Source organism: Trachemys scripta, chromosome 12, assembly GCF_013100865.1.
Source record: "Trachemys scripta elegans isolate TJP31775 chromosome 12, CAS_Tse_1.0, whole genome shotgun sequence".
Classification (NCBI taxonomy): Eukaryota; Metazoa; Chordata; order Testudines; family Emydidae; genus Trachemys; species Trachemys scripta.
The window spans coordinates 29,397,450-29,415,743 of NC_048309.1; the positions used below are offsets into that span (position 1 = coordinate 29,397,450).

Below are 18,294 nucleotides of genomic sequence, written 5' to 3' on the forward strand. Positions count from 1 at the left end.
ACTGCCCTGTGTGTGCCCCCCTGTCCTATGGGCTGGGCCTGCGCAGGCTCCCGCTCACCTGGGAGTGCAGCAGGTTGACTCTCTCGGTGGCCTCCAGCAGTTCCTGCTCAGCCAGCTTCCTGCCCCGCTCGGCCTGCTCCAGCGCTGCCCGCAGCTCCTCCACCTCGGCCAGCAGCAGGTTGTTGCGCCTTTCCAGGGCTGCCGCCTGCTCCTTCAGGTCATCGTTGTGGCGCAAGGTGTCATCCAGCTCGATCTGCAAGTCCTGCCCACAGTGGCCACACACACAGTCAAGGGGGGAGGGAGATGGACAGGGCCTAATCCACCCAGAGAGTGGCTGGATGCAGGCCCGGGGCCATCAGCTTCGGGCTGGTGCACCAGCTGGCTCTGCCTTCAGCTGGGGCATAGGACAACTCCAGAGCGCTGTAATCACCCCCACCCAGCGCAGCAGCTGGAGCCCTGCCCCCCACTGACCTTGATTTGGGCCTGGAGCTGCCGGACAAGTTTCTGGGACTCAGCGGCCTGGCGGTTGGCATGGCTCAGCTGGATCTCCATCTCGTTCAGGTCGCCCTCCATTTTCTTCCTCAGCCGGATGGCCTCGTTCCTGGCCTTGGCCTCTGCGTCCAGTGTGGCCTGCATGGAGTCCATGGCTCGCTGGTGGTTACGCCTGCGCGAGGAGAAGGGTTAATCCACCGTGGCCAGTGCTGAGAGCTTACTGCTCGGGGCCAGCCCCAGAGCCCCTAACCCAGAGGCGGCCTGGGCCCACTGCCCTTTGCCTTTACCCTGGGGTTATGCCAGCTCTGCAGAGAGCTCTGCCAAGCCATGCCCGTGGGTTAGATAGCAATGGGAGGTGGTCACAGGCAGGCACTGCCAGGGCTCCTGCCCGGGGCCCCCCCTACCTGAGGTTCTCAAACTCCTCGTCTTTCTCGGCCAGTTTCCTCTCCACGTCAGCCTTGATTTGGGACAGCTCGAGCTGGATCCGCAGGGTCTTGCTCTCCTCGTGCTCCAGCGCCCCCTACAGGCAGCAGCAGATGAGCATTACTGTCATGCATTGTGGGGTCCCTCTCCTGGCTGGCTTTGGCCCTGCCTCCCCTTTGAAAACGTGGCTGTACCAAGAGGCCGGGTGCTAGAGCCGGCCTGCGCTGGGCGCAGCGGGGCGAAGAGACCGAGGGGCAGAGTTGCTGGGTCAGAGGTGGTAACCCTCGCTCTGCCCCGGTGCTGGCTGGCTGAACCAGCCGGCCGCGCACTCAGCCACAGAGAACAGCGGCCGTTGGCTGCACTGCGAGCAACAGGCTCACTGGGGATCCTTGCAACCCCCCACTGGCAAATGGGGAACCCCAGGGACAAATGCTGTGACTTGCCCAAGGTCACAGAACACGTTAGTGCCGGAGCAGGGAAAGAGCCCAGGAGTCCTGCCCCACAGCCCCCATGAACCCACAGGCCTCTGGGCAGGTGGCAGCCATCATGCTGGGCAGGGGTGGTTGTTTGGGGAGTGGCTGATGACTGCCCAAAAGCAACGTGGGTGAAGGGGTGCCGGGGCAGCAGTGGCTTGGAGAGCGTTTCTGACAGGCTGACGGCCCCCAGAAGAGAGGGCTGTGTTCGGAGCCCCGGCCCTGGGGCACCACAGGGAGGGGGCAGCACAGGGCATTGCAGTGCGCAAGGCCATGGAATGGGGCATTGGTTAGCATGAGCCCCACCCCTTCCCTTAGGGTGGCCCAAACCCACCTCAGCCTCCTCCAGCGCTGCCTGGATGTCACTCTTCTCGCCCTCCAAGGCCTTCTTCACCTTCTCCAGCTCATGAATGGTCTTGCCGCTCAGGCTGATCTGGTCCGTCAGGTCGGCGATCTCCTCTGGGCAGGAGGCCAGAACGTGAGCAGGTAGGGCCTGCGTTTCCCTAACCGCCGGCTTTCCCATGACCGTCAAGCAAAGCCCCCAGCTTCGACCCCCTCCCCCCATCCTGGGCCTGCCTGTCAAATGGCAAACGGCCAGACTCGCAGTCATGGGATGTGGATTTGGACCCCTCCCAGCCTTACCTGCAGGCCCAGGCCCTCAAGTGGGCTGTTTGGGCACTTGCAGCTGGGCAGGGGCTCTGCCAGCCACCCCTCAAGCCCCCACTCTGGCCAGTGGGCCCAGAGACACGGCTGTGCTCAGCGGGCAGGGGCAAAGTGCTGGCCTGGGCGTGCCCCCATGCTGCCTTGGACACAATGCAGCTTCGATGAACGACCACTGATTTCAGACTAGCAGCCAGCGGGATGGGGCCTGGGGCCCCCCAAGTCCAGCAGCCCAGCCTGGGATGGTGCAAACTGCCACACAGGGCCAAACACACGTGGGCCAAGGGGAAGGCAGGGCCAAACTCACACCCGTCCAAGGGCCAGGCGGGGCCAAACACACCCCAGCCGAGGAAGGCAAGTCTATTCATCAACACAAGTGACTATCTCAGGGGTTCATAGTGCAAGTGCCCTGCCTTGCAGTGCTGCTAGTGCAGTGCTCTACACTGAGCCAGGGAGGAAGAGACACAAACACTGCCCAGCCCCAGGGACAGGCAGAGGGGTGGTGCTGAGTGCCGGAGCCCGGCTGTGCCCAGCCCCAGGGACGCGGAGCTGAGGGCTGCAACCTGGCTGTGCCCAGCCCCAGGGACGCAGAGCTGAGGGCCAGAGCCCGTCTGTACCCAACCCCATAGACACGGAGCTGGGTGCCACAGCCCAGCTGTGCCCAGCCCCAGGGATGCGGAGCTGAGGGCCAGAGCCCGTCTGTACCCAGCCCCATAGACACGGAGCTCAGGGCCGGAGCCTGTCTGTACCCAGCCCCATGGACGCAGAGCTGGGTGCCGGAGCCCGGCTGTGCTCAGCCCCAGGGACGCGGAGCTGAGGGCCGGAGCCCGGCTGTGCCCAGCCCCAGGGGTGCGGAGCTGGGTGCCAGAGCCCGGCTGTACCTTGGAGGTTCTTGTTCTCGCGTTTGAGGGTTTCCAGGTTGTCCAGGGACTCCTCGTAGGCGTTCTTGAGTTTGAAGAGCTCCGTGCTCAGGCTGCGCGACTCTTTCTGCGAGGATTCCAGCTCTGCCTGGGTCTCCTCGTACTTCTGCTTCCATTCGGCCAGGATCCGGTCGAAGTTGCGCTGCTTCTTGTCCAGCGCGGCGGCCGCAGAGTTGGCTCTCTCCAGGTCGATGGACAGGTCCTCGATCTCCGTCTGCAGCCGGTGCTTGGTCTTCTCCAGGGAGGAGCACTTGGCATGCGCTGCCTCCACAGCCTCCTCCGCCTCCTGCAGCCGGATGGCCAGCTTCTTCCTGCCAACCGCCATTAGAAGGTGAGCTAGAGGCTGGGCACAGCAGCTCCCACGCGTGGACACAGACCCCAGCAGGCATGTGCCTCAAGCCAACTCAATCAACAGGGGCCTGATTCCAAGCCTGGGGAGTCGGGGAATCTTGCCATTGTCCTCAATGGACTTGGGCTCAAGCCCATCCTCTGAATTCTCCTGTCCTGACCCGGAGAGGAAGGAAGGAAGGAGTTCTGGACCCAGACGTAAGGGGGCTGCTGGCCTCTCATTAAACGCAGTAGGGGTTGGGTTGGCCCTCTCCCAGTACCAAAAGAAGGGGGAAGGGCTGATGAGAAATCAGGACCATGAGACTGACAGTCCCCAGGGCCAATGAGGAGAGGCCAAAGCTCCAGGTCAGCCTGATTGACAGGGCAAGCAGGCCAATGAGGGAGTCAGGAGGCTGGGTGTCCTGTCCTCCATGTGAGCTGGAGCTGCCTGGGCCAGAATGGGGCAGAGCTAAGGAGAGGGCAGGAGCCCGAGCTGAGCTGGGGAGCTGAGCCGGAGGAGCAGCCCAGGGAGCTGGAGGCAGAGCAGGAGGAGCAGCGCTGAGGCAGAGTGGAGCTGGAGCAGGCCAGAGCCAAGTGCAGTGCGCGGCTAGGGAGAGAGAGGGGGAGCCTGGGCAGTGGGCCCAGAGCAGGGAGACACCCCCAGCCACGAGATCTTGCAGGACGCACTGGGAGGGGGATCGTAACCCAGATGCAGGGAGGAGGGAGGGTGCGACACTGGGAAGAAGGGTCCTGCCACCTACAGCCTGAGGGCATATGGCCACCACCAGAGCAAGTGTCTGACCTGCGGCATCCCTGCAGCACCGCCAGGGCCTGGGACATGTGAGGGACAGACTGTGAACTTCCCTTCCTTTCCAGAGATGGCTGTTTGTGATGTCCCTGTGCCCCAGAGCGAGGACTCTGCCACACAGGAGAGGGGAAGTGGAGCCCTCCCTCTCTGGGTAAAGGGAGTGGGAGAGAGGACTCAGATCCTTTCGCTAGCCAATTCCACCAGGGTAGCATATAAGCCAGGAAAATTCCCCACAGTAGCGGGACAATTCCCCCACTTACATACAAGAACTAGGGATCACACAATGAAATTAATAGACAGGAGTTTTAAAACAAACAAAAGAAGTATTTCTTCACATAACGCACAGTCAACCTGTGGAACTCCTTGCCAGAGGATGTTGTGAAGGCCAAAACTATAACAGGATTCAAAAAAGAACTAGATAAATTCATGGATAGGTCCATCAATGGCTATTAGCAAGATGGGCAGGGATGATGTCCCTACCCTCTGTTTGCCAAAGCTGGGAATGGGCAGCAGGGGGTGGCTCACTTGATGATTACCTGTTCTGTTCATTCCCTCTGGGGCACTTGGCATTGTCAGAAGACAGGATACTGCACTAGATGGACCTTTGGTCTGACCCCATATGGCCGTTCTTATGTTCTTCCACAAACGCCACTCCACCCCTTGGACAGCTGCCGGCCCCCATGCAAACCCATTTGGCACATGGCTGTGTGTGCACCTATAGACATGTTGGCTTATGCACAGATCCCCATGCAAGCCCCCACTGAGCAACACGCTGGACGTTCAGGGCAGTCCCTGGGTAACACTGGTGGTTGGCAGCTTGAGGCAGAGAACCCTGCTCTCCCACTCAGTGCCAACAGGCAACGTATCCCTTGGCCGGGTCCAGCATGCGGGCGTTCGCTGAGCCAGGCTGTGTCTCTGTGTGAACGCAGAGATGTCTCTGCAGGTATACATGGGAGTGTCGGCTCAGGAGGTGCCCTATCCCTTTGCAGAGACCTGCAGCCACCCAGGAGATCTGCTCCCAAGCGGCTCCAGCAGGAGGATGGAACAGCCAGCACGCAGTGCATGAACCTTGCTGGAACTTACTTGGCTTCCTCCAGCTCCTCTGTCCTCTGAATGGCATCTGTCTCATACTTGGTTCTCCACTGGGCCACCTCAGCATTGGCCTTCGACAGGGTCCTCTGGAGCTCCCCCTTGGCTTCCACCTCCTCCTCATACTGCTCCCGCAGCAGGTCGCAATCATGGCGCGAGGCTTGCAGAGCATGAGCCAAGGCATTTTTGGACTGCAAAGAGGAAGGCAGGAGAGCCGAGATGGGCAGCGGGCTCCGCCCAGGCCTGGGGTGGGAGTCAGTCTTCACGCTTAACCAGTGCTACCCAAGGCCGGGACCGGCTGGGGCAGTGCCTCCTTTAGCGCGGGGAGTCTAGCTCCAGTGAAGGATGCTGGATTGCTGCCCTTGGAACTGGTGCTTTCTGTGTAGGGCATGTCCCGCACCTGCAGCAGCAGTGCCAGTCTCCCCTCCTGCCCCTGCAGGGGCAGCCTAGCAGAAGGGGGTTCAGCCTCCCTGGCCACTCTGCTGAGACTGACCGCAAGTTGTGCAGTGGCGTGGGTGCATGTGGGGGTGTGCAGAGAGCAGCCTGCTGGGTGACAGACCAACACCCACCAGCTCCCTTCACACACGGCCCCAGAAAGCCACTGCCTGGGCTGAGCGACTGCTCACGACTTACCAGGGTTGGATCCAATCCCAGCACCAGGCGCAGGGTCCTATTCCCAGGGTCTGTGCTGGCCAAGGCCCCCCTGCACAGCTACCCTCCAAGACATGTTTTTCCTGCTCAGAGCAGTGGCTTCAGCCCCTTGCCAGGCTTGGCTGGGCTGGGTGCCCCTGAGCATGGCCAGGCCCAGTGTCGGTCTGGCCAATGACTGGCAGTTTGGTGGATAGAAAGCTGGCTAGATCGTTGGGCTCAACCGTTAGTGATCAACGGCTCAATGTCTAGTTGGCAGCCGGTGTCAAGTGGAGTGCCCCAGAGGTCAGTCCTGGGGCCGGTTTTGTTCAACATGTTCATTAATGATCTGGATGATGGGATGGATTGCACCCTCAGCAAGTTCATGGATGACACTAAGCTGGGGGGAGAGGTAGATATGTGGAGGGTAGGGATAAGGTCCAGAGGGACCTAGACAAATTAGAGGATTGGGCCAAAAGAAATCTGATGAGGTTCAACAAGGACAAGTGCAGAGTCCTGCACTTAGGACAGAAGAATCCCATGCACTGCTACAGGCTGGGGACCGATTGGGTAAGCGGTAGTTCTGCAGAAAAGGATCTGGGGATTACAGTGGACGAGAAGCTGGGTATGAGTCAACAGTGTGCCCTTGTTGCCAAGAAGGCTAAGAGCATATTGGGCTGCATTAGTAGGCGCACTGCCAGCAGATCGAGGGAAGTGATTATTCCCCTCTATTCGGCACTGGTGAGACCACATTTGGAGTATTGCGTCCAGTTTGGGCCCTCCCGCCACTACAGAAAGGATGTGGACAAATTGGAGAGAGTCAGCAGAGGGCAATTAAAATGATTAGGGGGCTGGGGCACATGACTTACGAGGAGAGGCTGAGGGAACTGGGCTTATTTAGTCTGCAGAAGAGAAGAGTGAGTGGGGATTTGATAGCAGCCATCAACTACCTGAAAGGGGGTTCCAAAGAGGATGGAGCTCAGCTGTTCTCAGTGATGGCAGATGACAGAACAAGGAGCAATGGTCTCAAGTTGCAGTGGGGGAGGTCTAGGTTGGATATTAGGAAAAAACTATTTCACTGGGAGGGTGGTGAAGCACTGGAATGGGTTACCTCGGGAGGTGGTGGACTCTCCATCCTTAGAGGCTTTTAAGGCTCGGCTTGACAAAGCCCTGGCTGGGATGATTTAGTTGGGGTTGGACTAGATGACCTCCTGCGGTCTCTTCCAACCTTAATCTGCTATGATTCTGTGATTTTCCATCCCGTTCTAGGGACTCAGGTGCAAATCCGCATTGCTGGGCTGCCCAGCTCCCTTCCTGGCTGGCCAGCAAACCTCCCTCCCGCAGGAGAGAGGCCCCGGAAAGCCAGTCGTCTCCATCACACAGCCTTACCTTGGTCTCTTCTTCCAGCTGCCTCTTGAGTTCCTCAATAGTCTGGGTAAACGAAGTCTTGCCACGGCTCAGCTGGTTTATAAACGACTCCTTTTCTTCCAGCAGCCGGCTTAGCTCCCCTAGTGCAGACAAAGCCAAACAACCGCAATGGAGCTGGGCAAATGGAAGCCATGCAAGGCCGTGTGCTCGTGTCCTTTAGCTCCCTGGGGCCCCTGACCAATGTGGCGCAGAACTGACCCCCAACTGCCTACAGTTCCAGGGGGCCCAAGGTGATGTGCTCACTCACAGCAATAGGCCTGAGCCCATCTCTGAGCTCCCGCCGAGCTGGAGGAGTCTGGACCCGGCCTTGCAGTTATGGCCCATCACTAGCTCAGAGTCAGTCAAAATGGACTTTATCTAGCATTTCCCATCCCCCAAGCAATGAGTTGGATCTCAGACAGGCTGAGAGGAGCTGGCAGCTAGTCTGGGCCCTGGATGGTCCCCACATGGTCTAGGGTAGCAGAACCTGGCTTGCTGGTAGGGGGGGTGTTGGCCTGGGCAATGGGCCTATTATCCCTCGTGCCAGGGGCTCTTTATCTCTCACCTGGGCAGCAGGGACCTCAGCTTAATGTCCCAGCTCCCTGATGCACTCAGCCCTTTCAGCACAGATCCCAGGAGAATCTGGGCAGAACCCAGCCTTGCCGGGGCTCCAGCCTGGCATCCTTGGACCCAAAGGCAGCAGCTGCACTGCTGGGGCGGAACTCTGCCAGCAGATAGCTTCCTGCTGTTAACACTTGAGGTCATGGCACATTCCATAGCCACACTGATGCTGACACTACTCTCTCCTGTTCTGTCTCGGCTGGCCACGCTGCCCGGCCTTGAGTTGGGCCGGCGGGTACGTTCAGCAGCGGCTCAGCTCCTCAGGGCACCGCTTTGCCAGAAGAGCACATTGACCTCTCCAAGAGGCAGGACAAACTGCCAGTGGCTGATCCCAGACCCCCGGTTTAGCAAGCCCAGCCTCGGGGCCCCTCTCAGCCAGTCCCGGAGCTGGGCGAAGGCGTTCCGAACCTACCGTTCTCAGTCTGCAGCCGGCCGCGCTGGGTGCTCACTTCGGCCAGCTGGCGCTGCAGCTCATCCACTTTGGACTTGGCCTCGCTCAGCTGGTCCTCATACGTGCGGCACAGCTTCTCTGCATTTGCCTGCAGCGAGCAGTCAGGGCAGCGTCAGATCGGCATCCCTGAGCTAGACAACTTTGTTCTTCCAAACAGGCTCAGCTGCTGAACACACCTCCCCGGGAACTGTCCTGTCTCCTAGGCTATGGTTTGAGACTGGGTCATCCCCCCTTCTCTGACCCAGCTGAGTGATGCAAAACAGGATTCCCATTAGCCTCTCACACAGAGCCCTGCCAGTAGGGGACCCTCGCATGTCCCCCTCGGTAGAGGAACAGGACCTGCAGCTGCCTTCAGACAGCTCAGCTGTTGTTCTGCACACATGCAGCATCTAGGGCTTTCAACGCCAATGGTTCCAGCCTTTGCTCTGATCTTAGCAGCTTCAGAGCCCCCCCTCCCGCCCAGCACAGAGCAGGTACGCGTCGTTATCCTCACTTGCAGCTGGAGGCAGGGAGGTTAGTGACTTGGCCAAGCGAACATCAGAGCTGAGCTCAGAGCCCCAGGCTCCTGCGCAAACCACCTGCACTTGCCGTGTTAGAACTTAGAGCCTGCCTCGGCCTCCAGCCGCTCTCAGGCACCCTAATCCCCCACCCCTAAGCAGGTCTGGTTCCACCCAGTGGGGGCAGCCCTGCTCACAGCTCCCCAACCCCTCACCTTGTTCTTGGTGAGATACTCAATGTTGGACGACAGGTCGTCCACCTCCATCTTCATCTCACTCTTCTCCTTCTCCAGCTTCTGCTTGACCCTCTGCAGGTTGTCGATCTGCTCGCCCAGCTCGGCCACGGTGTCGGCGTGCTTCTTGCGCAGGACCGCAGCCGTCGACTCATGCTGCAGCGTCGCCTCCTCCAGGTCCCTGCGCAGCTTCAAGAACTCTGCCTCCCGTTTCTTGTTCATCTCCAGCTGGACAGCCGTCACGCCGCCCGCCTCCTCCAGCCGCTCGCTCAGCTCCTCCAGCTCCCGCGCCACTTCCGCGCGCTGCTTCTCCACCTTGGCCCTCGCCGCTCGCTCGGCCTCCAGCTCCTCCTCCAGCTCCTCAATGCGGGCCTGGCGGGGGACAAAGCGTGACAGGTGCTATGGGGCCAGGCAAAACGCTGGCAGCACCAGCATCCTCGCCATCCCAGCTGGAGCAAGAGCCTCACTGCAGCACCAAGCCACCCCACTGGGACAGGCAGCCAGTGCCCCAGGCTCCCGGGCTGGGCTAATGTCCCAGCGGCAGTCCCAATGCTGACTCTGCTAACACGATCACCCCTAAAGCCTTTGGAGAGCTGGGTCTGAGCTGGGTCAGGATTCCAAGCCCAGCCCCACCCCCATAGCTAGGGAGATCCAGCCCTGGGGTTCTGGTTTGGCCCTTTGTGAGACAGGCCCAAACTGTGACAGCAGGGTTTGGGAGGTTGGATTTGAGGTTCTGGTGTCCAGGCAAAGGGCTAGCTCCCTCCCGGCTGAAAGGCCAGGAGCTTGTCTTTGAGTTTTTAATTAAAAAACCTGCAAACCCAACCCCATTTAACCTGCCTCCCCTACAGATTCTGCCTGGCATTGGTCCGGAGCGCACCAGCCCCACTGCGCTGGCTTGGCTTTCCCCAGACATCCCTGCGGGGCTCAGTGCTCAGAGCGCTGCTAACAAGAACACCTCTCTCAAGGCCCCACACAGGGTCGGCACATAAGGTGCTCCTGGGCTTCTGGGGAAGCCAGCTGGTTCCATTAGATCTGAAACGTGCCCAGCTGAACTGGGATCGAGTCCCCAGGGCTGGAGAGAGGGGTGGGGGAGACACACTAGCTCGGACGTCCCGGCAGGAAGGGATGGTGGAAAGCAGAGCCCTCTCCACACAGCTCCCCAGAGGAGGCAGCAGGCCCAGGGAGGCAGGCAGTGCTCTGCCCGCTCAGGGACAAGCTTCTCTGTCCGCCCTGGGGCACTCTCCTCCCCAGCCCCCTGGCTGTTCGCTGCACAACACTCCTTTACCTGCAACTCTTTGATCTTCTTCTGTAGCTGGGCCCCAAGCACTTGCTCATCTTCAATCCTTGAATTCAGCTGGCTTGTCTCAAACTCTTTCCTGCACAGAACCAGGACATAGGCCTGCGCTTAGGCAGAGAACAGCTGCCAGGCCCCTCCTAGCCTATCCCCCAGGGGCCAGTGCAGGAGACTTCCCTGCAAGCTAGTGACTCGTGCTTTGTCCTGTACCAAGGGAGGAATGAACCTGTACTTGCAACCTATACTGTTCAGAGAACTCTAGCAGAGCACCTAAGCCAACCCCTCTACATCGGGTTCCCTGGGGGGCACACGGCCCATCCCTGCCTCGGGATGGTTCCCCCGGGGGCACACGGCCCATCCCTGCCTCGGGATGGTTCCCCCGGGGGCACACGGCCCATCCCTGGGTCGGGGCAGTTCCCCCGGGGGCACACGGCCCATCCCTGGATCGGGGTGGTTCTCCCGGGGGCACACGGCCCATCCCTGGGTCGGGGCGGTTCCCCTGGGGGCACATGGCCCATCCCTGGGTCAGGGCGGTTCCCCCGGGGGCACATGGCCCATCCCTGCCTCGGGGTTGTTCCCCTGGGGGCACACAGCCCATCCCTAGGTCGGGGTGGTTCCCCTGGGGGCACACAGCCCATCCCTGCCTCGGGGTGGTTCCCCTGGGGGCACATGGTCCATCCATGAATTGGGTTGTGGTAGGTGATATCAACCCTGCCAACTTGTCAGTTACATTTGCAGCCTCTGGGGGCTGCAGGTGACAGCTCAGCACAGCAGCGTCTCTTAAAGCTTTGGGTGCTTTTCTTCCCAAAGCCTGGAGCGCTGGAAGGCAGTTTGATCGGGCGGGTAGAGTTCTGGACCACGAGTCGGGGGATCTGCCTCTATTCCTGCCTCTGCCATAGGCTCCCCTGGGTAAATTACTGCATCCTCTGAGCCTCAGGCCCCACGGCAACATGGGGATGAGAACCCCTCCTGCGCTGGGCTGGTTAGACCCTCTCCCTGGGTCTCTGGGTAGTGCCCAGCGCAGTGGGTTCTGAGCATGGCTGGGATCACTAGATGCTACAAAGGAGAACAGCAGTTTCTAGTCTGGAAACAGCCCCAAAAAGTGAGAACTCCAGCCCACTGCACCCACAGGCCTGCTCAGTGCAGGAGGACGCAGGTGGCAGGAGCGGCGCCTGCTGGGGTTGGCTGCGGGGTATTTCCCCGGGCACTGTCAACACTCACTTTTTGAGTTTCTCCTCCAGTTGCTGCTTGTCGTTCTCCAAATCCATCACAGACTCCTGGGTCAGCTTCAGATCCCCTTCCAGCTTGCGCTTCGCTCGCTCCAGGTCCATTCGGATCTTCTTCTCCTGCTCCAGGGAACTTTCCAGCTGGAGAGAAGGAAGAAATGTAAATTCGGAAGGGAAATACTCCCTCCAGTGCCCCTGACATCTCCTGCTTCTCCACTTCCTCCTGCCTCTGATGAGAGGTCCCTTCTCCATTGCTGGCAGAAACCTAGCATGGCATCTAACATATCTCCTCTGCATCGGGACAGTTCCGCTGGGGGCACACGGCCCATCCCTGCATCGGGGCGGTTCCCCTGGAGGCACATGGCCCATCCCTGCGTCGGGGCGGTTCCCCTGGGGGCACATGGCCCATGCATGGGTTGCGGCAGTTCCCCTGGGGGCACACAATCCATTCATACAATGGGATTGCAGTCACTGGTCTTTCATTCATGTTTTACTCACGTCATCCACTTGCTGTTCCAGTTTGACTTTGGCCTTGGTCAGCGTGTTGACTTTGTCCTCTTCAGCCTGCAGGTCATCTAGGGCCTGCTGATGCGCCTCCTGCAGCGCTTTCTTCTCCTTGGTCAGCTTGGCGATGATCTCATCCAGAGCCGCCATTTCTTCAATCAGGTTTTTAACCTAGGCCGGCAGAGGAAGAAGAGAGCTTAACTCCTCAGGAGTCAGGGGGTGGGGGCAGAGGAGAGCTTAACCACCACATCACCACCACTGCCTTCATCTCCATCACCATCGCTGCCATCTTCACCATCCCCACCACCACCTTCCTCACCATCATCGCCATCACTGCCCTCATCACCACCATCCTCACCACCACCACCATGACCTCCACTACCTTGTGTGATGCTGTATGGAATATGGGAGACACTTAATGATATTATGGATACCAATATTGCAAAATTGCAATGAATCGTGCTAGATATGCCACGTAAGGTATCTACAAAAATGTTACAATTTGCCAAATATGATCATCTTGTTTATATGTTTGTAGCACCTTTGTATTGTGAGTTATAGATAGGTAGGATATATCTGTATTTCCAATCTTGTGCTGTGTTTCTGGGTGACACCCCCAGACAGATTGGCATCAGCACTAAGCCAGCTTGATGGCCCATCAAGGGACATCAGCCGTACAATAAACCAAATGAAAAAGCCAGGGAACACATCTGATGAGTCAGCAAGCCATGTAAGGGCATGCCTATGGACAAAGAACTCTAAGGCTTTTCCATGTGCTGTGAAGCTTGTGTATGGGCCATAGAAAATACAAGCCTCATGGCAAAAGAATATAAAAGGCAACTGCAACATCTCCATTTTGTCTTCAGGCCTGCTTACCACTGGAGTAACTTTTCTACAAACTGAAGCTCTGAACAAAGGCCTGAATGACCTATCCAAGCTGTGGATATATTCCAGGGGGACTTTCAAGCCAGCAAACTCACCAATACTGCTAAGAACCTGATATATGGACTCTGAAGTCTCTGTATGTATCTGAGTGCTTTACATTGAATAAATCTCTTCTTGTTCTTTCTTTTTTCCTTATAATAAACCCTTAGTTTTAGATACTGAAGGACTGGCTGGCAACATGGTATTTTGGGTAAGAGCCAAACTAATATTGACCTGGCAATGTGACTGGCCCTTTGGGGATCAGAAGAACATTTTGTATAGTTTTTAAATAACTTCTCACTGTACTGGACCTAGATGCCAATGGGGAGCCAGAGAACTGGAATGCAATACAGGGGGCTGTGTGATTTCCTTTTTTTTTTTTTTTCTTGAGCTTGATAACCAGTGTGGGGAATCAGAAGCACAGTTTGTGACCAGTGAATGTATTTCAGTGTTACCCACCAGTCTTTGGTATTATCTGCGCTCCCTTTTGCAACCTGCCCTGACCTTGGCATTTCAAGTGAGGGCTGCCCTAGGCACCACCACCATCTCCACCAACATCACAAGCACTGCCATCCCCACCACTGCCTTCATCACCTCCATCACCGTCAGCAGCCTCACCGTCACTGTCACCATTACTGCCTTTAGCCCCATTGCTCTTGCAGGTCTGTCATGGGCTTGTTTCTTATTCCAAGGCTTTCACCAGCTACACCAGGCAAAACTGAAGGCAGTTTTTGCAAGTGGAAAATCGTGGCATTACCCCCAGCTTCGCTTATTGCTGCACAGACTGTGCAATGCTCTGGAGCCAGAGAGGTTTTTGCTCTTTCAGATACTACCTTCTACAGAGCCCGGCTGCATTTTGCCCAGCCCTATCAGGGACTCAGCCCTTCCTCTCACACCCTAACAGCAACCTCCTCTCCCTGAGCAGATCCCTGGGCTCCTACAGTCACGACACTCAGGGAAGCCATCGGGAGTGTGGCCACAGAGCTCTGTGGAGCCCCCAGTAACTGGCAGCAGCAGTTGCACAGTGACCCCTCTCACATGCAGTGCTGGTTACCTTGTTCTCTGTGGCATGCTTCTCCTTCTCCACCTTGGCCAGCGTGAGCTCTAAGTCATCAATGTCCTTCTTCAGCTCAGCACATTCATCCTCCAGCTTGCGTTTCTTGGAGGTCAGGTCCGCGTTCATCTCCTCCTCGTCCTCCAGACGCTCCATCAGCTCTTTCACCTTGGCCTCCAGCTGGATCTTGGTTTTGATCAGCAGGTCACAGCGCTCTTCTGCATCAGCTAGGTTGTCTTGTTCCTGGAAGAGGCACAAGGAAACACATGCTCATCCATTTCCCCCAGGAAATATTACCAGCCAGGCAGGGGTCCTAGCCCCTGGCAGAGACCACTACACCCTCATTCTCCTGGACACTAGCTGCTGATGCTCTTCACTTAATGTAGAGAGCAAGCACAAGCCATTCAGGCAGATGGAAGGAAGCTTTTGTTTCTTTCTGGCACGTTCCCATCCTTTCTCTTCCCGTCCCTTAGGGCCAAAGGGGAACAGGAGAGCTGCTGAAGCTGATGCTGGTCCTTCTGCTTCAGGTGTTTCAGGTGGTGGGAGGTGCTGGACTGACAGTGCCTGGAGACCGCACTCCAGGGAGCAGGCACAGCTTGGCCAGCAGACACTCACACTTCCCACCCATGTGCTGCAGCCTGTTCTGGTGGGGTCACCTTCGCAGAGCGGCCCATTCATTCCTCAGTCTCTGCCCTGACACAAGGATTCCCCTTATGAAGGGACTTTTTGTGAGACGGGCATTTGCTCAGCACTGGACTAAGGCCTTCCATCTCATTTCATGCCAGCCGCTGAATGGCCAGCAGATGACACTGGACCATCGCTGCCTAGACCAGACTGAGCAGTGACCTAGAAATTCTCCATTCCTGAGCCTCGCTCCTTTGAACCATCCTGTCCACAGTGTCAGGTTCTTTTCTGAGCCCTCTGGGGTGCAAGGGGCCAGAAGGCTAGTGGTTCCCATCTAAGGGACAGTTCTGGCTTGTGGTATTACACTTGGCCTGTCCAGTGGGGTATGCCCATGCCTACCCGCACTCTCACCACCCACACCCACACCCACATCTCCCCCGCCAAGGAGTGTACACAGGGCTTACAGCTTGAAGGTGGAGAGACAGGTCATTCTTCTCCTGGATCATGGTAATTTGTTTCTCTTCTAGCTCCTTCCTCTTAACCTCTGACTTCTCCAGAGCTTCCTTCAGCTTCTGGAACTCCTCCTTCAAGGTGGCCATCTCCTTCTCAGTCTGCGCCGACCGCAGCAGAGGCTTGATCTTGAAGAAAAGCTTCATCCAGGACCAGTTCTTGACAGCATTGAAAGCACGGATGTTCCACTGGATGGTGTAGAGCGCTTCCCTGAGGCACGAGAAGGGCAGGCTTAGTCAAACTATGACGCTCAGGGACTCCCTGCTGGCTCCCACCCCACAAACCCCTTCTCCTTAGCTGGCACGTGCAGGGATAGGTTTTCACAACAGCTCAGCATGTCGGGTGCATGTCAGGGGTTGAGCTCCTTGGGGAATCTGGCCCTGACGGCAGCAATTCCATGATGCTTATGTACAGCAACAGAAGGGTCAACAATGGCCTCAGGTCTGGTCCATGGCCTGGAATGCGTTGACCCTCCCAGGGGTTTCTATCCCAGTGCATCCCTCGCGAGCCCTCAACACTGACTGTAGGAGACTTCCCAAATATGGGGACATGGCTTTTTGTCTCCTGCTGCCAGCCCCTCTCAGCCCCGCTTTGCAAGCCAGGGAAAAACACTCCTTTGGCAATACAGCTGACACGAATGCACTTCTCCTGAGGTGCTGAGATGCTGTCCTTGCCTGCCGCCTGGAGAATCCTCCACCGCTCAGCCTGAGCGGCCCAAGGAGGAAACTGATCTGCCTTATACAGTCTCCATTCCCTCGCCAGGAGTAATACCGCCCATGGATGGCACTGCTGCCTGTACAGCAATGGGAGAAGCGATCCCCTGGGTGGAGCAGGGCTGGGGGAAAAGGGCATTCCGTCCCATGGAAGAATGTGATATTTCAGAACTTGGTTTCGTTCTGATTTGGAATGAAATTCTCCTTAAAAGGGAACGGAGCTGCAGGCAGGCTGCTGGGCGGAGCTGCCCCAGAGCCATGAGCTTGGGAGCCAGGACTTCTAGGCTCTCGGCTCCCCATCTGCCCAGGAGCTGGGCGGGCGAGCTGCGCCGAAACCAGGAAGGGCTCTGCTGGAACTTCAGCAACATCAAACCATCGCCACAAAACAGTTCCATTTTGATTGATTGGCAAAGGTTTCATTGGAATTCCATCCAGCTCCACCCCTGGGCTTGTCTGACCAACCGGGCATGGTGGGAGGTTCATCCCTGCCTGCTCTGATTGGATGGCAAAGGGTGAGCGGTGCTAGCAGGGCGGGCCGCCCCTCTAGCTGCTCTACCTCCGGCTGATGATCTTCTGATACTCAATACGCATCAGCCGCCCACGGATTCTGGCCTGCAGCATCGTCAGGATCTTGGCCAGACGCTCGTCTCGCATCTCCTCCAAAAGGCCCAGCAAACCAGCTTTGAAAAACACCTGCAAGCAGGGGAATAAGAGCGGAGCTTATGGAACTAACGGGCACCTGAACTCTCTGAGCAGCCATCAGGTGCGTGTGATTCAGTGCCACCACAGAGGGGCTCAGGGCAGCTGTTGGCTGCTCAGGAGATACCTGAAGCAGACACTGCTTTCTCTTTGCCCTGCGGAGGGCGCCATGTTTCTCTGTGGCTGTGGTACATGCTCAGGTGCTGCAGCAATTCGGAGGGCAGACCCCTAGACACCATTTCTTCAGCGCCTGAGTGTGTGTCATTAGCGCTGCCTGGTGTGGACTCACAGCGCTAGTGCACAACAGCCTGCTCGGTGACGTGTGCCCCGATTGCTAGGGCAGGGCCTAAGGGAACTCTGAGCCAGCGACTGGGGTGATGGGAGCCTGGGGAAAGGGAGTCTTTGCTGGACCCTCCTCCCCACCTGCCTCTCTGCCCTTCCCTAGCTACCCATCTCAAACTGCCACACTGAGCCACCCCCAGTGGAAGAGCAGGCAGGCAGGGCAGGGGCCTGCAGCAGGAGGGCCTAGTTTGGGGGCAGTTTGGAGCAAGAGCTCTGGAGGCGATGAGCCCTGGGGAGAGCAGAGTGAGCTGGAGCTGGAGGAGAGCACTGGGAGCTCTCACCCCTCCCCTCCCTGCAGCTCTGCAAGGAGGAGTCCCATCCTCAGGGCAGACCACCCAGCCCCACCTCCCTCCTTGCCTGCCCGAGCCCAGCTGCCCTCCCCTCTCACCTTGGTGTGACCAAACTTGTACTGGGAGTGGTCCAGCTCCAGGGAATTCAGCAGCTTCTCCGTGGCCTTTCTGCTGTCCACAAACTTGTCATCAGGAATGGCAGCAGGATTCAGGATCCGATAGCTGCAGAGACACGGCAGAGGGGCCATAGCACCGAGCGGGTAGCTCCTCCTTACTCCACGCACGGAGGGACCCAGCCAGGAACACGTCTGTGCGACATGTGCTGTGGCCACGCTGGACACCAGCAGCACCATGGCACAGGTCGTGTCCTGGCTTGTGCACCAGTACCCAGCATGCCTGGCCAGCTCAGAGCTGCCTCCTCTGTGCTGGGATCTGCATAATACAAGCACCATGGGGCTGAACTGCCAGGATCAGAGCCAGGCCAGCAGGTGGCCGATTGTGCCTGGGCCAACACTTCCACCCAGCTCCGAGCTCGGCTCACAGAAGCAGGGAAGGAATTGACTGGGCTCTGTGCATCGGATGGGGTGAGCCTCATTAGCCCCTGACTGACATTCAGCCTCTGCCTTGGTCTCCGGCCTCTCACTCCAAACACCATTATTTGGGGGAGAGCTGCACAAGACCCTGCTATATCCACGTTAGCCCAGGTGCATTAAGGAATTTCAGACGGCTTTGCCCTGGGAAGCAGGATGAAGGCACCATGAGCAGCAGGGCCAGTGGCAGAGGGCAAGCGATGTACGTGCTGGGTTCAGATGAACCCCCACGCACTGGGGAGCAGAGCGGAGCCTGGGGCGATCTGCCCCCTGCCTGAGCTAGTTCCCAGCAGCCAGGGGAGAGAGAGGGGAGGCATTACCGCTGCTTGAAATCAGCGTAGAGGAGCCTGTTGGGGAAGCCTTTGCGGCAGATGCGAATGCCCTCCAGCACGCCGTTGCAGCGCAGCTGGTGCAGCACCAGGAAGGCGTCCATGGCTCCTGCAGAGGAGAGAAAGCAGCCGGGGTTGTGTCAGCAGGGCCCACGTTGGCCGGGCTG

General features: G+C 58.1%; 1 protein-coding gene across 1 annotated transcript in view; it reads right to left on the reverse strand.

Annotated features, from left to right (window-relative positions):
• Window positions 1–18,294, reverse strand: part of MYH7B (myosin heavy chain 7B) — a 45,013-nt gene that overhangs the window by 3,316 nt on the left and 23,403 nt on the right. Inside the window, exons 15-31 of the mRNA XM_034786972.1 lie at window positions 18,119–18,236; window positions 17,307–17,430; window positions 16,434–16,570; window positions 15,119–15,374; window positions 14,031–14,273; window positions 12,047–12,223; window positions 11,544–11,689; window positions 10,314–10,404; window positions 9,011–9,400; window positions 8,260–8,386; window positions 7,209–7,327; window positions 5,187–5,383; window positions 2,930–3,279; window positions 1,723–1,847; window positions 897–1,012; window positions 472–664; window positions 59–262 (exon numbers count right to left, since the gene is read on the reverse strand). Coding sequence (XP_034642863.1) covers window positions 59–262; window positions 472–664; window positions 897–1,012; window positions 1,723–1,847; window positions 2,930–3,279; window positions 5,187–5,383; window positions 7,209–7,327; window positions 8,260–8,386; window positions 9,011–9,400; window positions 10,314–10,404; window positions 11,544–11,689; window positions 12,047–12,223; window positions 14,031–14,273; window positions 15,119–15,374; window positions 16,434–16,570; window positions 17,307–17,430; window positions 18,119–18,236 — 3,113 coding nt within the window. The remainder of the gene's footprint in view (window positions 1–58; window positions 263–471; window positions 665–896; window positions 1,013–1,722; window positions 1,848–2,929; window positions 3,280–5,186; window positions 5,384–7,208; window positions 7,328–8,259; window positions 8,387–9,010; window positions 9,401–10,313; window positions 10,405–11,543; window positions 11,690–12,046; window positions 12,224–14,030; window positions 14,274–15,118; window positions 15,375–16,433; window positions 16,571–17,306; window positions 17,431–18,118; window positions 18,237–18,294) is intronic.